Genomic DNA, 21107 nt, shown 5'->3' on the forward strand with positions numbered 1-21107 from the left:
AAAGAACAGAGATAAAAGGCTGGGCAAATAGTGAAAGGACAGAACTTCAGCACTTTCCAAAGTGTCACATATCAAGGTGTGACGGCCTCAAATCAAGGACAAAGAAGAAAAATTAACAAGGGATAAAGATAGCTACCAGGTAATTCTTTTTAATAGCCTTCTCTCACCTCCATGATAACTGTTTCATGACAAAGCCTCAATTGTTAGGTTGAATAGGGTGTTTGGATTTGGTTTAAATATATACACATATATATTTTTATATATAAAGGATATACTTATATGTATAAAGTATAGATAGATAGATAGATAGATAGATAGATAGATAGGATTTATTACCAGAAATTGGTAATAGGTTAAGGTTTTTAACATCTACTTTTGAATATTCAGCCACCTATAGGCAAAATGATATTTAGCATCACTGCTTGTCATGAAGCCTAGGCAACTCAGTGATGATGCAATGGAGGAAGGGATGGCCCCTGGGTGGAACAGACATCCTAGGAGGGAGGCTAGGAGCCTCTATTTTGGCTCTCGGAGCTCTCTAAATATAGACCCCATCTCACAGGGCTCAGAAGCAGAGCAAGTATTATATGCAGCTTAGCCAAGAGGAGTATTCACAGCAACTTCATCTGAAGACAGAGGAGTGAAAGGCAGAAACAAAGCAGCGGCCAAAGAGCTTTGCCTGGGCTACTAGCTTTTAAAAGAGATACCCACAAAGACCATTTCCCCTGTATCTTCCTATCAGAGGAAGAGCACCTTGGTGCAGGGGATACACAGATGATAATACACCCTTCCTGTCCAAGTCCAAACCATAGTTACAATATGCGGCTACTCTAAGGAGGGACATAAGTGCTGTGAAAGTGAAAGTGCAAGACAAAAAACCATGACCCAAGTTTGTCTAGGGGTGCCTCGGACTGGAGAATGGGAAACATCCCACGGCAGAAGAAGATAAGAGGTGATTCAGACCTTAGGCAGTTCTGGGAGAAGCAAGGAATCAGTAATGCTCCATGCTGTAAAAATGTGTGTGCAGGTTAGAGACACTGCATTCTTTATCAACATTAACCAGATAACTCCCTCTTCATTTCTATGAATCATTCTATTAAGGACTCACTCATTGAATTTGTAAATGTGATCTTGACACTATCATCCCACCTAAAGAGACATAAACAGGCAACTAGCTAGATAAATAATAGTACATGCACACGGTGAATTATTGTAAAGTAATTAAAGAGGATAATGTAAATGTCTATGGATAGATACGGAGCTATTACCTCCTACTTTCAATTACACAGTCACTCTAGTAGCAGAATTATATTTGGCATCACTATCTGTCATTAAGTCTAGACAACAGGGTAAATTATTACAGGAGTGTGTGAGGTGGGTTATGGTGTGACCTTCAAGTTACTAGATCTTCAAGGGTACAGCTATCCTCTACTTTGTGACAAAAGCAAAGAATATAGCCTTTTTTTTTTTTTTTTTTTTTTTTTTTACCAAAAGATCCTTTGGGGGTTGGGGATTTAGCTCAGCGGCATAAGCTCCTGCCTTGCAAAAGATCCTTCTGTGTATATAAGAAAGAAATATACATTAAATCACTATTATTTACATTCCTTTTTTATTCTCTTCCTTTTTTTTTTTTTGGTACCAGGGATTGAACTCACAACCTCATGCTTGCCAGACAGGCGCTTAAGCCGCTGAGCTAAATCCCCAGCCCCCTCCCTCCCTTTTTAAAAAATTTCTCCCAGGAGTGCCAGGAATTGAATCCAATTCTTATACACACTAGACAAAGATTACCACTAAGCTACATTCCTCAGTTCTTTTTTTTTAATTTTTGGAATTACCAGAAATTGAACTCATGACCTTGTACTTGCCAGATAGACCTAGTCCTCTCCAGTCTTTTTAAAAGTTTGTTTTGTGATAAGGTTTCGCTAAGTTGCCTAGGCTAGCCTTGAATTTGTGATCCTCCTGCCTCTATCTCCTCAGCAATTGGGATTAACAGGGATGTACCACCATGCCTAGGTTTGTACTTTGAAAAAATTTTAACTACATGCATATTTACCCAATTTTAAAAAATATAGATATTATCTGAACACTGAGATTGTGGGTCACATACTGATGTCTTTATAGTATTTTTTGTATTACATTGTATTTGTATTATTATATTTTATATTTATTATATAATTTATTATTATTTTATATTTATTATTTATATTTTATTATATTATATTTTGTATTACATTGTATTTGTATTATTATAGTATTTTTTGTATTACAAATATCACCCAATATACAGAGTCCACCCAAACAACTCTGGGAAAAGAAAAACTTATATAAATACACACACTGGACACTGATTCCCAGTAAACTGACTGCTTTGTCTACATGCCTGTTAGGATTTTCATGTCTCAATAAATTTAGTATTAAAATATTTATACAAGTTTTTCTTTTCCTGAAGTTTGCATACATTTTTTGGTGGACTCTGTATAATGTTAAAATAATGAATCTTCTATTTTAGCAGATGGATATTTTAACAGATGGATATACACAAACTAGTATTGTTTCCTGAGATGCTGGGGTTCAAACCAGAGCTCTGTGCTAGCAAGCACTCTACCACAGTCCCAAAAACATACTTAAAGAACTGTATAACCTTCCTTGGTGTATGCAAATCATAGTAATAAGGAGGCCATCAACTTTGGGGCTTTCCCTTGGACTCCTGATTACTGACTTTCAGTAGTAACGCCCAGTAGGCTTGTTAATCAACATTCAAATACATTTTTGTTTTAAAGACATCCTAAGCATTCCTACACTATACAGACACACAGAATGAGCACAAGGACAAACTGCAGTCAAATGGGGTAATATTTGGTCTGCTCTATTTTAAAAGGCTCTCTAAATATTAACAGCTTTCTCTGCAGCACAGAAGTACTGCAGGACAATGTGAATAGTGAGTAGCTCAAAGAAAATCCTTTTACTCTGAAAATCTAGCTACAAATGGATTTCTGTAAACACTGAAAAGTAAAGTGTTTTTATGTTATTCTTTTAAAGCAAACTCAGCAATAAAAGCTATCATAATTTTTTTCAAAGCTCTTTAAAGAATTCAATGTAGGATCCCACTGCTTAGCTGCTTCCTTCTTCAAACCAAAACTGTATGATTAGTTTTCTTAGTCCAAAAAAATGTTTCTCCACTTTAAAAGGAGCTAAGCTTGCTTTCCACGGGAGCATGCCAGTTCCTTTTTTGTCTGCATTGCATATCACATACATCTCAAAAAATGTTTTAACACCAGGAAATGCAGTTTCTGCTGGAGGTAATAACCCCTCTGTTTAGCTTATTACTGTCATAAATGATGGTACATTAGGGGCAATTAATGCTAATGAAAGTTTCCAAAACCCCTGCTTCCCCTGACAACCAATAAAATGTCAATGAGTGCTATTACAGGCTTCTCTACCAAACCACTGTTAATGCACTCTGACCAATGTCAGTCATCTCTAGAGGGCAAGGAGGACCTGCACAACTACTCTGGGGATTTATGTGTAACTATTACTCCAATTACAAAGATCAGAATACACACACACACACACACACACACACACACACTCTCTCTATAAAGAGATTTTGTAATGCTTATTCCATCACCAGGAAGGAAAAGAACAGAAAATGGTCTCAATAAGGGCTTATTATCATTACATGAACAACAACAGCTATTAGCCATTTCTGCTATTTTGTACTTACGTAATAGAATTTTCTAACAACCACAAAAACACGTGGACCAACACCAGATATGATGTTACAAAAAGCCAACCTGTTACAGTAATTAGGATAGTGTGGTATTGGCATAAGGACAAAAATACAGACTAACGAAATAGAATTTTTAGTTTGAAATTAACTCTTAATATATTTATGGTCAACTGAGTTTTGCCAAGAATGCCAAGGCAAGTCAGTGGGTAAATAGTCTTTTCAACAAATGGTGCTGGGACAGCTGGGTATCCACAAGCAAAAGAAGAAAGTTGGACCCCTATCTCATACTGTACACAAACCTAAGCATAGAAACTTAAGCATAGGACCTAAAACTGTAAAATTCATATAAGAAAAAAGTAGTAAAGTTGGGCATGGTGAGGTACATTCACAATCTCAGCTCTCTGGGAGTCTGGGCAAAAAGACGGTAAGTTCAAGCCCAGCCTGGGTGACTTAGCAAGACTGACTCAAGAAAGGGAGAATCTGTAGATGTAGTTCAACATAAAAGCTTTAGATTCACTCTCCAATACCACACACACACACACACACACACACACACACACACACAGAAAGAAAAAAGAAACAGTAGTAAATCTTCATGACTTTGGATTAGCCAATAATTTTTCAAATATATCACTAAAAAGCACAAGCAAAAAAAGAAAAAGACATTTCTCTCATCAAAATTAAAACCTTTGTGCTTCAACAAAGTAAAACAATAACCTCAGACTATGAGAAAATACTTGCCAGTCATATAGCTGATAGATAGCTTGTAGCCAGGGTATATAAAGAACTCTTAAAAAGTAAATGATAGCTGGGGATTTAGCTCAGCGGCATAAGCGCCTGCCTCGCAAACAGGCAGTCGTGAGTTTGATCCCCGGTACCGATAAAAAGGAAAAAGACCAAAACAACAACAACAACAAAAGTAAATGTTAGCTGGGCATGGTGGCACACGCCGGTAATCCCAGCACGCAAAAGGCTGAGGCAAGAACAGCCTTGGCTACAAAGTGAGCTCAAGGCTGCCTCAACTGCATAGTGAGACCTTGTCTGAAAAAGACTAAGAGTCAATTATATAAAAAAAAAAAAAAAGAAAAGAAAAGAAAATAGATAGATAGTAAAATAAGAAGTCAAAAGACCAAAGCAAGAAAAAAGTTTTTTTTAAATGAACAAAGGATCTGAATACGTACTTCTCCAAAAAACACACACTATGATCAACAAATACATGAAAAGATGCTCAACAATCAGCCATAAAGAAAGTGTATAAAAAACTACAATGGTGGCCCTCATACCTACAAAGATGGCTAAAAGCAAACAGTCATTAACAAATATTGGAAAACATACAGAGAAATCATAGCCCTACACTTTGCAAAAGTTTGTCAAATTCTCAAGAAGTTAAACAGAATTATAGTCCAGTAATTGTATCCATAAGCATATATCTCTAAGAATTAAAGACAAGTGTTTAAACAAAAATTTGTAAATGAGGCTGGGGATACAGCACCTGCCTGGCAAGTGCAAGGTCTTGAGTTTGATTCCTAGTACAAAAATATTTGTAAATGAACGTTCTCTGTAGCATTATTTGTTAAGAACCAAGAAATAAAAACTCCCAAGCTTAGCATACATGTGGCCCCGAGTTTGACCCCTGGCACCCCACACAGCAGAGAAAACACTTCAACTCACGAAAGTGGAAATACTGCAAATCCTATCAACGGATGAATAAATGGATAAACCAAACATGATCTATCCACACAATGGAATACTGCTCAGTCATAAGAAGGAATATGGTACTGAAACATACTAAAACATGGATAAACCTTAAAAATATCATGCTAAGTGGGGAAAAAAAAGCCAGATACAAAAGGCAAAATATTGCATGATTCTGCTTATATAATACATCCTCAACAGACAAACTACAGGGACAGAAAGCAGACTAGTAGAAACCAAGAGTGGGAGAAGAAGCTGAGAAGGGATATTAATAGATGTGGGGTTGCTTTTCTAAGGTAATAATGTTCTAGAATTAGATATTGGTAATAGGGGCTGGGGGTTTACCTCGGCGGCATAAGTGTCTGCCTGGCAAGCGGCAGTCGTGAGTTCGCTCCCCGGTACCAAAATATTGGTAATGGTGGCACAACTCTGTGAATATACTAAAAATGCTGCATTGTATATTTCTAAGGTGTAAATTTCATGGTATGCAAATTATCTTAAGAAAATACTTGCAAACAAACAAACCAAGGCTCACCTTTGTAGAATGAATTATTATAGAGCCCATGTTAAGAGCCCTGGAATATGAGAAATTTTTAACTGCATCTTCTGAGTGTCTGAGACTAAATAAACATTGAAAAATTAAGAGTTAGTCTGTATACAGGGTGTTCCCAGCCTAGTGAAAGAGCACTGCACACAAGCAAACAATGGTAATATGATACAATAAATACAATTGTACACAGGGTATAAAATACTACAGCCAAGAAAATAAACTTCAAGTGGATTGAAGCCATAAATACAAGAATAAATGGGGGCTGGGGGTTTAGCTCAGCGGCATAAGTGCCTGCCTTGAAAGCAGGCAGTCGTGAGTTCGATCCCTGGTACCGATAAAAAGGAAAAAGACAAAAAAAAAAAAAACAAGAATAAAAATGCCTTAAAAACTATTAAAAACAAAAGATCCAATCCAAAAATGGGCATCTGAGATGAACACACACTTCCAGATGAAGAAATATAGACAACAAATAAATACATGAAGAAATGTTCAAATCACTGGTCATTCAAGAAGTACAAATTAACATAACACTTAGATTCCATCTTACTCCAGAATGAATGGCTGTTAACAAGAAATAACCAATAACAAATGTTGGCAGGGCTGTGGGGAAAACGGAACCCTTCTCCAATGTTGGTGGGAATGTAGTCTGGTACAACCACTGTGGAAATTGGTATGGAGACTCCTCAAAACACCAGGATTGAAGGTCCCATTCAACCCAGCTATTCCCCTTCTGAATATTTTCCCAGAGGAATTGAAAAACATCATGCCACAGCCATATATGTGCACTCACGTTTATAGCAGCACAATTTGTAATTGTTAAATTTTGGAAACAACCAAAATGCCCATAAACCAAGGAATGGATAAAAAAAAAGATGTGGTCTTTTTACGCAATGGAGTATTACTCAGCTATAAACTAAAAACACAAGCCATGAGTAGTGGTACAGGCCTGTAACCTCAGCTCTCTGGGAGGCTGGGACAAGACAATTGAAACTTCAAGTCCAGCCTGAATAACTCAGTGATTTAGCAAGAGTGTCTCATGAGAAAACATGGATGAAAAAAAAAAAAAAAAACCCAAATATAGATGGGTGGGGATGTTACTCGGTGTGAAGGCACTTCGTTCAATCCCCAGTCTCAATCTCTCTCTCTCTCTCTCTCTCTCTCTCTCTCTCTCTCTCTCTCTCTCTCTCACACACACACACATACACACACACACACACACACACACACACACACACACACACACCCCTGTTAGAATACTTTGGAGAATACTTTTCTGACCCAGGGTCAAACTGGAATTTTTAAAGACACAAAAACTACAAACAATCTGAAAAAAGAATTTTAAATTAGGCTTCATTAAAATTAACCTAAAAGTCCAAAAAAAGAAATGACAAAAGAACTAACAAACCAAAAGAGAACAGTCAACATATATACGTCAATTCACGGAGCGAAAACATAAATGGCCAAGAAATGTAAGAGGTTCAACTTCACGAGCATCAAAAAAATAGAAACATTAAAAACAAGATTCCAGGGCTGGGGATTTAGCTCAGCGGCATAAGCGCCTGCCTTGCAAGCAGGCAGTCGTGAGTTCAATCCCTGGTACCGATAAAAACGAAAAAGACAAAAAAAAAAAAAAAACAAGATTCCAGGGGCTGGGGATTTAGCTCAGCGGCATAAGTGCCTTTCCTGCAAGCGCGTGATCGTGAGTTCGATCCCTGGTACCAGTAAGAAAAAAAGGATTCCATTCATACTGATCAGATTATTAAAAATCAGTATTAGCAAATATTGGTAAAACATGAAAAGAAAGCAATCTGGCAATAGCAATAACAAAGGATTCACTGGGAAGGCATTTAACAGCTAAGTAGAAAGACTAGAAGTTAAGAGGTAAAAAAAAAAGGAAGAGCTTGAGAGCCTGGCACTGAAGCTGGAGAGCAGCTTCTAAGACAAGGAAGGGGAGAGGGAGAGAGAGGGTTCAGAGAAAAGGAAACAAGAGTCTCTTTTAATGAGTGAAGTTGCAATTAAGGTATCTCAATGAAGGAAACTTGCCTTGTAAGAATCTGTGGTTTAAAGGCTCAAAGAACACACTAAGTGAGTTGCTCCCTGAATTTTTTTTTTTTTTTTTTTTTTTTTGTACTGGGGATCAAACTCACAACCTTGCACTTGCCAGGCAGGTGCTTATTCTGCCAAGCTAAATCCCCAGCTCTCCCTGAATTCTGTGCTAGGGAATGGATTAGTAGTAGAGATGTCTCCTGCTCCACAAAAGGTCAGCTATGAGACAGTGAGCAGAGTTCCAGAAAACATTTTCCTCTCTGCCAAATTTTAAAACTACTTAGTATACCTGTTAAGTAATGTCGTGTTTTTGAAAAAGTCAAACCATCTAGCAGCCTACTCTTCTCATTAAAAGAAAGAGGATCAAACAAGCCAGGTGAAGGGACCAAAGTAAATGAATGAAAAAGCAAATGTCAGTAATGGATTGATTATAAGCTCCCCAGTAAAACAGTCACCATATATTCCAAGCTTATTATGTAAATTACATTGTTAGTATTATAATAAACATAAAGTTTACTCTAAATTACACAAATAAGTGAAAAAAACATTATTACTGTTTTTGTTTTTCAGAATTCCAATGAATAATGTAGATGGAATGAAAGAGAAACTCACCTTTTGTCAAATACCACATTATGAACTTTTACAGATAATATTTGTACTAATATTTGTATTAAGATTAGACGATAGTTTTATAGCAATGTAATTTCTTGGTGTTGATAATTCTGTCATAGTTTTCTAAGATACTAATATCTGAAGAAGCTGAACACAATGTTCTACATACATTTTGCAAATTTTATAAAGACTGACATATTAAAATGAAGATAAAAATTAATTAAAAAGAAAAGTGAATGAAAAATAACACCTGAATAATAAGGAAAATGGGTCTTACAAACAGATACACTTAGTATCACAGGAAAGGCACTCAGAGGTCTCTACTCAAGCAGAAAAACACAGTGTAGTCAAGTAGATGCAGCAAAGACACAGAAGCCAAAATGACAGTCATTGGGATGTGACACCTCAAAGAGATGGAAGAGAAACTGAAAGTGGCCAGAACCACACACAGTAGCATGTAGCTGTATCTCAGCTATTCGGGAGGAGAACATTGGAGCCCAGAAGTTTGAGGCCAGCCTAGACAACCTAGTGAGACCCCATTTAGAGTTAATTACAGTACTTAAGAGGCCAGTTCTTGAAGCTCTGTAGCCAGAGGCTAGCACTGTACTCACCAGGACACATAATAAACTAGTATTGTGCAGGGGACCCACACACCCACAAGTTAGATGACCTTGGAGAAGTTATTCCAACACTTTGAGATCCATCTTGAAGAAAGTTCACGCAACCCTCCTCTCAAGGTTACTGCAAGAGTAAAACAATGCAAGCCAAAACCACACAGGTCTGCGCCTCTTTTGTGAATTAATTTTCTCTTGTGTCTTACCCATAGCCTCACTACAGTGTTTTGTGATGTTTGACACTTTTTGTCTCCTAATTGGCAACAAGCACTTTTCTAAACCTACCAAGTCCACCATGTAAAATTATTTGAAGATTATTAATGCCTCAGTGGAATTACGGGAGATTTTTTTTTTTTCTTCCTAAATTTAAGAGAGCAATGGAGGGGTTTGGAGAGTAGCTCAACAGTACATGTGTGTGGCCCTGCATTCAATCCCTAGCATTAAAAAAAGAGAGAGAGACAGTAATCAAAAATTATAATGGAAAATGAATAACAAAGGAAATTTTGCTTTAATCAAGGGTTTCACAAAGTACTGTAGTTCAAATCCACCCATCTCTTAATACAGTCACATTAGCGTGGTCACACAAGAAAATATACCAGCTATAATTAATGCTGTATGTCTTGGTCAATTCTTTAGTTCTATTAACATGGCAAAGAGAGTGACAAGAAAAGGACCTACCTCTACACTGTTTGCAATATAACGGCTGTCACCTTCAACTTTTACAAAGAAGTCATAATAACCACTGGAAAATTTGACATTCATGAAGTTTAGTTCAAAAATATCCCTGTTAAGAATGACAGCAGGGTTAGCAAGAATTCATATAGTAAGGTCATGAACAAATAAAAAAACTACAAAGTATCTCCTTCAGACAATACTGGGCAAACAACTCTTTTCAACCTGCCAGCCTACTTGGGCAACATCTGGTTTACTCACAGATTACAGTGTGAGCTTAGGATAAAGACTCTCCTAAGCTTCCAAAGCTTTCTTTCTTTTGGCCTCCCTATAAAATTTCACCTCTCTCTAGTAGCTATCTAAAATTTAATGCAAAACAGGTATACCTATGGTTATGTTGCTTTTTGTAGTCTGGGGATGGAACTCAGGGATTCTTGTATGCTAGACAAGCACTCTACACTGAGCTAAATGCCCAGTCCTGAATAATGTTAAAAACAAAAAGAAAAGGAAAAAAAAAGAGAGATTTAAACTATCAAAGATATTACTGAGGGGTAGTATAATGGTGGCTTTTTTTTTTTTTTTGGTATTATTTCTATGTTTTGTATATTACTCAAAAAACGATATATCCAACTGTTATAAAAAATAATTCTTATTTTAAAGAGAAAAAAGGTAGAGAATTCCTAATTCCAACTATATAGAAAAATTCCAGTGTAGTCTACTGTTCTACTGCAAAAGCAAAAATGATTTTGTTTTTTAAATTTTAAAGTTCTTTCTCTTTTTTTTTTTTTGGTACTAGGAATTGAACTCACAACCTTGTGCTTGTCAGGCAGGCACTTAAGCCACTGAGCTAAATCTCCAGTTTGCTTTTTAAATTTTATATATCACTTGTGAATCTTTATGATTGTCCAAGAAATGCATTCTCTAATATTCTAGCCTATTAGTCTCAAAATGTACTAATTTAACGCTTAATAAAGTTTCATATAAAAATTGACCTATAAATGTGAAAAATATTACAAGCATAGTCAAGTGTGATGGTATATGCCTGTAACCTCAGCATACAGGGAGGCTGAGACAGGAGGATGGCAAATTCAAGCAAAGCCTGGACAACTTAAGAGAGACTGGGTCTCAAAATAAAAGGCTGAAAACAGGCTGCTGATGAAAAGCAAACACCCTGGACTGAGTCCCAAGTACTATTAGGAAAAAAAAAATGTGCTAATACAAAGTCATTAAAAAAAATTGTCACAGCCAGGAAGTTATCTCAGTGGTATAAGTGCCTGCCTGGTAAGCACAAGGTTATGAGTTTAATCCCTGGTACAAAAAACAAAACACTGGTTTATAAAAAATAACTGTTGCCAGGAATGGGGTATATACCTATAATCCCAGAACTCAGGAAGCCGAGACAGGAGGATCACTATGAGTTTGAGGTCAGACTAGATTGCATAGTGAGTTCAAGGTTAATCTGAACTACATGGGATGCTATTTCAAAAAAAAGATTGTAGAATATTTAATCCTATGAGGAAATGTTCATGACATATTGCTACAGAGAAAGCATAATCCTAACTTAATTTTTAAAAATGCATTTATATGCGTAGAAAAGACTGACCAAAAAAGGATTATATAATGTTAGCAGTAATTATCTCTGGGTAGTAGAATTTTGAGTAGTTCAAATTTTTATTTTTATCTTTTTTTTTTGATACCAAGAATTAATCTTAGTACCTTGCACTTGCCAGGCAGTCGCTGTGCCACTGAGCTGTATACCTGGCCCTTAGTATTATTTTTTTAAGACAGGGTCTAAATTTCCCAAACTGGCTTCAAACTCACAATCGTCCTGCCTCAGCTTCCCAAGTGATGGAAGTACAAAGACATGCCACTGAACCCTGCTAACATTTTATTTTTTGTGCTTTCTAAATCTGTAGTATTCATACATCAGAAAACATATTTATAGGGTCAATGATTTAGTTCTGCATAAGCGCCTGTCTGGAAAGGTGAGGTCGTAAGTTCAATCCCCAGTACCAGAAGAAAAAAAAAAAGAAAAAAGCAATTTATAACACATTGACAAGACCTAGCCAATAAGAAATAACAAAATCAAAGTTGTTTTAGCTTTAGAAATTCTTTGCTCATATTGACCTACAGGACTTTTTCAAGTTCAGGCAAATTTGGTTTTACGATCTTGGTAGTACCCACACCAATCTGTTCTACTAGCTGAAAACTAACTTTCTAAAACAAACAAGGAGGGAACCATGCAAAACTAGTCCTACCAGCACTTACCCTACAAGAGTGAAAGGGGTCCTCTGGAGGACTGTGGCTCTGGAAGCAACAGATTTAGCGTGTTCTAGTTTAACAGTGGCCTGAGTCAGAGGCTGTGACAGAACATTGGTGACTTGCAACTGGAAGTAAATAAACAAAAATAATTAGCAACAAAGGATGCATGCAGTGGTTGAGAATTTTGTCTCTATTGTAGTTTATGGGAAATAGGACAAATGTGTTACATCACAGAATTTTCACTGACCTTTGATCTGCTGGCTATCAAGAGATAAAATTTGGTGAAAACACAACTGAATTAGGATTGAGATAGATAAAATGCTAGAACTGAAGAGGATCCTAAAGATGACCTTGCCCAGTTATCTCTTTTCAGAGAACTGAACTAGAGCCCAGAGAAAGAAAATGACTGGTTTCAAGTTATAGTTATAATTTCCTTCTTTCTCATCTCCCGTTCTATTTACTCTAATACAGCATTAAAAAAAAAAAAGGCAGGCCTGGAAGTGCAAGCCTAGAACCCCAGTAGGCTGCGAGGCTGAGCAAAAAGATTTTGAGTCCAAATCCATGCGGTCAATTTAATAATTTAGCAAGATCCTATCTCACTGTCTCAAAATAAACAACAGAAAAAATTGGTAGGTATGTAGCTCAGTGCAAAGGCCCTGGATTCAAACTCTAGCATTGGGGGAAAAAATCACTACAAGAAATACTTCACGCCAGGCAGGGTGGTATGTGCCTGTAATCCCAGCTCTTGGGGGGCTATGGCAGAAGGATCACTGCAAATTCAAGCCATAGTGAAACCCTATCTCTAAAAACAAAACAAAGCAAAATAAACAAATTTTAAAAAAGAAAGAAAAATACTTCAGGAAGGTATCAGCCAATGAAGAAACACTAATAACATTAAACACCAACATTTGTTCCAAGTCAGTTATATTCTGGACATTGGTCTTGGTCCTTTACAGATAAATTCCCATCAATGAGATGGATAGCAAATTTGCTGTTTTGTAGATAAAGAAAGGCCACAAGAGGTTAAGGACTGCCAAAGGTAGAGAGATTCGTAGTTGAGCCAGGATTTACATACCAGCCTTACCCAGGGTGAGAGGCAACCCTTTTTCCATTTTGTTCTCTTAGTGTGTCACTTCCCTCACAAAGAAATGTTAATCTGCTTACTTTTCCTACTCTTTGTCAATGGGGGATTTGGAATTTTGACACAGGGTACTTCCTCAGAAGGAGGGGAGAGGGTCCACCAGACAGACAGTGCTCTCCATAAACAATGTTAATTTCTTATGATGATCTAGACCTGGGCTCACTGTTGAGTGAGAGGAAGAGGTAAAAAGATAATCAGCACCAGGAGAAAAGAATACTATTTTATTTTTAAAAGAATATTACTTTGCAATTAAAACAGTTGTCTTAAAACAATGTATTTGTAAAGTTCTAACTCTGGGAAATACTTGACCCTTTACCTTTAGAACTATGAACCTAGAAACACACTTTTCTTGCACTTAATTTAATGAAATTCTGTACTATGTAAAATCCTCAGAGCTGTGTATGTGTGTATGACAGATTTGCAGGGTTCTGTGGCTTGCTCCCCAGTGGTCATTATCCCCGCATCTCCAGGGGAAGGGGAATGAGCCCTGCACGTCCTCATGTGGGCTTCTGAGAGCTGTGGATCACAGCCTTCAGATTTCTGAGCGGCTCATGCTGGAAATGGCATCAGGGTGGCAGGGAGGTCATACCCGCAGGATAGACTGTTCCTGCGTGTCAGCAGCAGAACCTTCATGCACAACCACAACTGGCACATGGTAGCGGTTCTGAGAGAGGGCGGCTGCAGCGGAGGCCACGCTGAAGGCTTCAGAGAGTGATTCAAAGTTCTTCTTGCTGAAGATTGTGTTCATTAGCTGGATGACCTGATCCTGAAAGAAAAGGAAAGGCAGCTGAGCTCTCTCTCCACGGGAGATTCTAGTCATCCCCATCCCCACAGATTGTAGTCATCCCTCGTTTCAAGTGTGCTGAGGCACACCAAGCCCTTAACTCAAACTGATAGAGGAAAGGAAAATACGCATTTAAACTTGAACATTGAGCTCAACTCTATTTGTCTTCTAATGTAAAATGAAATTCATATAGCTAGGCATGGTGGTGCATGCTGCTATTCCAGCACTCAGAAAGCTGAGGCAGAACAAACACTGTGAATTCAAGACCAGCCTGGGCTACAAAGTGAGCTCAAGGACAACCTGAACTGCATAGTGAGACCCTGTCTCAAAAAGTCAATCAATCAATCAATCAATCAATCAATCAAATGAAATTCACGTATCTGTCAATGTTTTAGTGAATATTTACTATAAAAAAAAAACAGTATTTCCAAGAGAAATATTGAAATATGAAATTTCTTTTGGTTTGGTGGGTTTTTTTTTTCTTTTTCGAGATAGAATCATGCTATTAGTTCAGGAGGGCCTCAAACTCAATGGCAAGCCTCCTTCCTCAGTCTCCCAAGTGCTGGGATTATGGGTGTATGCCACCCCAGCCAGCAATATATGTGAAATTATATCTTGAAAAGTAAAAATTTACGAAGTATAAAATTCACATAACATTAACTATCTGTTAAACACCTACACATACACTCATCATGACAGGTATTTTTACATGCACTGCCTTGAATCTTGACAAAAACCGGTATTTCCAATGTTTTCCAAAAGAAGAAACTAAAACAGGTCAAATAATTTTAACAAGTTGTAATGAAAGGAAAGAGGGCAAGGAGAGAGGAAGGGAGGGATACAGGCAAAATTCAAATGTAGGTTTGTTCTCACTGAAGTCCTTCCACAAGAAAATTTGTTCTTTCCTGATTCCCATAACCCTCCCAGCTAAACCATCTTCCCTCCTAGTCAACTGCTAAGAAGTAATTGGGACTAAGGTTGTTTTTAAGAGCAAACTTTATAGCCAAAAGGTATAGTGGAAAGAAAGTAAAATACTTCTCCACTAAGAGCTAATGCGTTGCTTAGAGGGAACACAAAGCAATTTTTAAAACAAATGCAACCTAAAAGGGATTACTTAAATTCTGGAGGTTGTTTGCTTAGTAGGAAACATTTTCCACTTCTATAAGTTCTGTTTTTTAAAATCTACCATCTAACAAAAGAGCTCCCTTGTTCCTGACAATGTTATTCATAGTCAACAGGAAATAATTTTCTTTAATTGTACCAATTACATTTTTCCATCAGTAGGCTGTTGACATGTTAAAATGTAACTGTTCACCAGAATAGTTGTGTCAAAATCAGTGACAGCAAAATTACTTCAGCAAAATACCTAGTTAGAAAAAGCTTAAAAATAAAGGAAGAAAAAGTTTAGGTTATGGATGCAGAATGTCATCATTTTTTTAAAGTAGTATGAGGGACTGAATACAGTCTTTACACTAGGCTACATCCTCCATTGCTAGTCCCTCTTCCGTATATATATATATTTTAATATTTAAAAGGAAAAAGAGAAAAGAAACAAAACAAAACAAAGCGGTGTAAGGGTACAAGTAATACAGAACTACAAAAAAAAAAAAAAAAACCGCAAGAAATGACGAGTTAATAGATTACACATTATCATCTTAGAGATAGTTGCTCGTCGGTATCAAAGCATACAAAGTGAACATTCAAACAGAGACTGCAAACAGTTGTGTTCAATGATCCAACCAAAAACATTAATATGGTCAGCTATTTAACACCCCTAAACACACTTGCAGTTGTATCCATTAGAGCACTTTTTCCCCCTCTCTTTTTTACAACAAAATTTACACATTTTGGGTTTTATTATTCCTTAGTTCTTATTACTTTTTTTTTTTTTTTGGAAGAGAATAAAGTCAAATAGGCAAAACAAAGCTGTCAGTCAAAACCAAGGATACACATAGTATATGACGTAAAAGGTTATCAACAATGGTTACCATAATGCCTCTTGCTTCCTTAAAAAGAATTGTCTATCTCATCAGGTATTATAAAGCTCAACAAAACAGTAGAGAATAAGACCAATAAAACTTAAACATTGTAAACATTACAGAACTTCCAAAGGAGATAATAGTCAAACCAGAATGGACATCTTAGTGAATTTTATTGCCTTCAAAGTAGTTGCCTATACCCTCAAACTTGATACTATCACACAGAACGGAACAGAGTCTAATCAGTCAAAACAAGATAGTGGGAGTATTATAGGACTTCAAATCAAGTTAATAGGAAATCAAAAAGTTACTATATCCTGGTAATTTTTTAAATTTTTCCCCTTAATAAAAAAACAATAAAAAATAACTAATTTTTTTAATGAATAAGGGAGAGATTGAGATAAAAGAGGACATAACAACATAACAATAGAGGTCAAAGCATGATTGTTTTAGCAACCTAGTGCTTCAGCACCAAATAACCCGACTTAATAGTAGTTACCATAGCGTCTGTCTTTTTCCTTGAAATATTTGAATATAACTTCATATACTATAGCTTCAAATATTTCCATATCAAGAAGCCCAGAATAAAGCCATTCCAATTAATAAGTGACAACTTTATAAGGCTTCAAGGCCACATAATGGGGAATCATGATTACCACATACTTTTATATATTTGAATCATTACTTACATTAGGGAAACTATTGGGTATTCACACATGTGAGACTGATTTATTTCACTTATGAGTATGGTCTCAAGCTGCGCCCATTTATTGATAAATATCTCAATGTGATCCTTCTTTATAGCTGAGTAATACTCCACTGTATAGAAATACCACACTTTTTTTATCCATTCCTCAGTTGATGGACACTTGGGTTGTTTCCAAGATCTGGCGATTACAAATTGTGCTGCTATAAACATGGGTGCACATATATCACTGTGGTATGATGCTTTCAGTTCTTCTGGGAATATGCCAAGAAGTGGCATAGCTGGAATAAATGGGACTTCCAATCCCAGCTTTTTGAGAAATCTCCAGACTGACCTCCACAAAGGTTGTACCAGTCTACACTCCCACCAACAGTGTAGAAGAGTTCCTTTTTCCCCACAGCCTCTCCAGCATTTGTTGTTGTTGGTTTTCTTGATCCTGACCATTCTTTCAGGAGTGAAATGGAATCTCAGTGTGGTTTTAATTTTCATTTCTCTAATGACCAATGATGATGAACATTTTTTCATGTATTTGCCATTTGTATTTCTTCATCTGAGAAGTGCGTATTCATCTCAGATGCCCATTTTTGGATTGGATCTTTGAATTTTGGGGGTCTGAGTTTTTTAAATTCTTTATATGTTTTAGACAAGAGTTCCTTGTCTGAGAGAGAGTTCACTAAAATCTTTTCCCAGTTTGTGGGTTTTCTTTTCACTATGCTGGAGATTTCTTTTGACATGCAGAAACTTTTTAATAAGAAGTGGTCCCAGTTATTGATTCTGGGAAGTATTTCCAGTGAGGTTTGAGTCCTGTTCATGAATTCTCTATCTACCCCTATGTCTTCAAGGTTTCTACCCAATTTGTCTTCCAATAGATTTAGTGTTTCTGTTTTAATATTCAGATCTTTGACTCATTTAGATTTTAATTTAGTACATGGTGATAGGCATGGATCTACCTTTAGTTTTCAGCAAATGGAGAGCCAGTTTTTCCAACACCATTTATTAAAGAGACTGTCGTTCTTCCAGTGAACTTGCTTGGCTCCTTTATCAAACATAAGGTGGTTGAGTGTGTTTGTAGTTGTGGTTGTATCTTCTAATCTATTCCATTGATCTTCAGCTCTGTTTTGATTCCAGTACCATGTTGATTTTACTACTGATGCTTTGTAGTATAACTTCAAGTCAGGGATTGTGATGCCTCCTGCCTTGTCTTTGCTGCTTAGAATTGCTTTTGCTATTCTACATCTCTTCTGGTTCCAGATGAATTTTAGGAGTGATTTCTCTAGATTTATAAGGTATGTTGATGGCATTTTTATTGGGATTGCATTGAATCTGTGTAACAGTTTTGGGAGAATGGCCATTTTTACAATGTTTGTACTTCCTATCCATGACCAAGGGATGTCTTTCCATTTTCTGAGATCATCTTCAATTTCTTTTTTCAGTGTATTATAATTTTCCTTGTATAGGTCTTTCGTAAGAGTAATTCCTAAATATTTCATTTTTTTTGCTTGCTAATGTGAAGAGTGTAGTTTCTCTTATTTCCCTCTCTGTGATTTTGTTGTTAGTGTATAGGAATGCTATTGATTTCTGAGTATTGATTTTGTATCCAGCTACATTACTGAATTTATTTATTATATCTAAAAGTCTTTCAATGGAGTTTAGGGGGTCTTCTATGTAGAGTATCATGTCATCTGCAAACAATGATAATTTAACTTCTTCTTTTCCTATCTTTACCCCTTTTATTTCTCCCTCTTGTCTAATTGCTCTGGCTAGTACTTCCAGTACTATATTAAATAGGAGTGGTGATAAAGGACATCCTCGTCTTGTGCCTGATTTTCAAGTAAAGGCTTTCAATTTTTGGCCATTTAGTATGATGCTGGCTGTTGGTTTGTCATAAATGGCCTTTATTATATTGAGGTAAAGACCATCTATTCCAATTTTCTGTAAAGTTCTTATCTTGAATGAATGTTGGACCTTTTCGAAGGCTTTTTCTGCATCTATAGAAATGATCATGTGATTCTTACTTTTGGCTTTATTGATATGGTGGATTACATTTATTGATTTACGTATGTTGAACCATCCCTGCATTCCTTGGATGAATCCCACTTGGTCATGGTATATAATCTTCTTGATGATTTGCTGCATCCTACTTGCCAATATTTTATTGAGGATTTTTGCATCTGTGTTCATTAGGGAGATCGGTCTATAGTTCTCTTTTTTAGTTGGGTCTGTCTCAGGTTTTGGTACTAGAGTAACATTTGCTTCCAGGAATGACTTAGGAAGGATTGCTTCCCTTTCAATTTCATTGAATAGTTTGAGGAGTGTCGGCATTAGGTCTTCTTTGTATTTTTTGTAGAATTCTGCAGTGAATTCATCTGGGCCTGGGCTCTTCTTTGTAAGTAAGGACTTAATTACATCTTCAATTTCATTAATAGAGATTGGGTTATTTAGCAGTTTTACATCCTCTTGATCTAGCTTTGGTACTTCATATGTTTCTAAGAATCTGTCCATTTCTTCTGTGTTATCAAACCTTTGAGAGTAGAGGTTTTTGAAATAGGTGTTGATGATCTTCTGTATTTCTGTAGAGTCTGTAGTGATTTCACATTTTCATTTCTTATTGCATGAATTTGAGCTTTTTCTTCCCTTTTTTAAATAAGGTTGGCTAGGGGCTTATCGATTTTATTTGTTCTTTCAAAGAACCAACTCTTTGATTCGTTGATTCTTTGGATTGTTTTCTTAGTCTCTACTGCATTAATTTCTGCTCTGATTTTTATAATTTCCTCTCTTCTTTTGGCTTTGGGCTTGACTTGCTCTTCTTTTTCTAGCTGTTTGAGGTATAGCATCAGGTTATTTATTTGTATTCGTTCTGTTTTCTTGATGTGGGAACTCAGTGCAAAAAATTTTCCTCTGAGGATGGCTTTCATTGCATCCCACAGATTCCGGTACGTTGTATCTGCATTTTCGTTTTCTTGTAGGTATTGTTTAATTTCTTTTGTGACCCACTGATTACTCAAGAGTGTGTTATTCAGTTTCCATGTGTTCGTAGGATTTTTGCAGTATCTTTATCATTAATTTCTAATTTCAGAGCGCTATGATCCGATAACATGCAAGGGATGATTTCAACTCTTTTGCATTTGTTTAAATATGTTCTGTGAGCTAATATATAGTTTATTTTAGAGAATGATCCATGAACTGCTGAGAAGAATGTGTATTCTGATGTTGTTGGGTGGAATATTCTGTATATGTCTATCAAATCCATTTGTTTGCAGGTGTGATTCAGTTCTGTTATTTCTTTGCTCATTTTCTGTCTGGTTGATCTATCCCTTGGTGTCAATGGCATATTAAGGTCTCTTGTTACAATTGTGTTACTGATAATTTGAGTTTTCATTTCTGTTAATAGTTGTTTTATATAACTGGGTGCTCTGGAGTTTGGTGCATATATATTTAAGATAGTTATCTCTTCCTCTTGGAGTTTTCCCCTAACGAGTATGTAGTGACCTTCTTTGTCCTTTATGGTCATTGTTGGTTTAAAGTTCACGTTGTCTGCAAACAGAATGGCTACTCCTGCTTTTTTTGGATTCCTGCTGCATGAAGTATTGTTTTCCATCCTTTGACTTTCAGTCTGTGAGTATCCTTCTGGGTTAGATGGGTTTCCTGTAAACAGCATATGGTTGGATTTTGTTTCTTTATCCATTCTGCTAGTCTGCTTCTTTTGATTGGTGCATTGAGACCATTTACATTAATGGTTATAACTGTTAAATGCTGGTTTATTGTTGACATGTTATCTCTCTGCTGTTGCATATTTATCTTTCTGTTCTGTTTAATTATTTGCTTTGCTTAGTGGTTTTTTCCTTTATGTATCTGAACTGTCTTTCAATATCCTTTGCAGGGTTGGCTTGGTGTTCATGAAGTTCTTCAGCCGTTCTTTGTCATGGAAGTATCATATTTCACCATCAATTTTGAATGTTAGTTTTGCAGGGTACATCAGTCTAGGTTGGAAATCATTTTGCTTTAGGATCTGGAATACTTCACTCCATGCTCTTCTTGACTTTATTGTTTGTGCTGAGAAGTCTGCTGTGATTCTGATAGGTTTTCCTTTATAAGTGATCTGTCTTTTCTCTCTGACAGCTTTTAATAATCTATTCTTGTGTTGGATTTCTGGGATGGTGATTATTATATGTCTGGGTGTAGTTTTATTTTGGTTATGACTATTTGGAGTTCTATATGCTTCACTGATCCTGATGTCAGTTTCTGATCTCATGCTTGGGAAATTTTCAGCTATTACTTCTCTAAATATCCTCTTGACATCCTTTATGTTGTCTCCT

General features: G+C 36.5%; 1 protein-coding gene across 3 annotated transcripts in view; it reads right to left on the reverse strand.

Annotated features, from left to right (window-relative positions):
* The window catches only part of Rpn2 (ribophorin II), a 72748-nt gene that overhangs the window by 19786 nt on the left and 31855 nt on the right, over positions 1-21107 (reverse strand). For all 3 annotated transcript variants that reach the window (XM_003467640.5, XM_005002763.4, XM_063248378.1), the window contains exons 7-9: positions 13912-14088; positions 12188-12306; positions 9926-10031 (exon numbers count right to left, since the gene is read on the reverse strand). In XM_003467640.5, the coding sequence (XP_003467688.1) occupies positions 9926-10031; positions 12188-12306; positions 13912-14088 (402 nt within the window). The remainder of the gene's footprint in view (positions 1-9925; positions 10032-12187; positions 12307-13911; positions 14089-21107) is intronic.

The sequence above is a fragment of the Cavia porcellus genome, unplaced genomic scaffold, assembly GCF_034190915.1.
Source record: "Cavia porcellus strain 051 isolate PalLab524CR breed Dunkin Hartley unplaced genomic scaffold, mCavPor4.1 scaffold_5, whole genome shotgun sequence".
NCBI classification, from domain to species: Eukaryota; Metazoa; Chordata; class Mammalia; order Rodentia; family Caviidae; genus Cavia; species Cavia porcellus.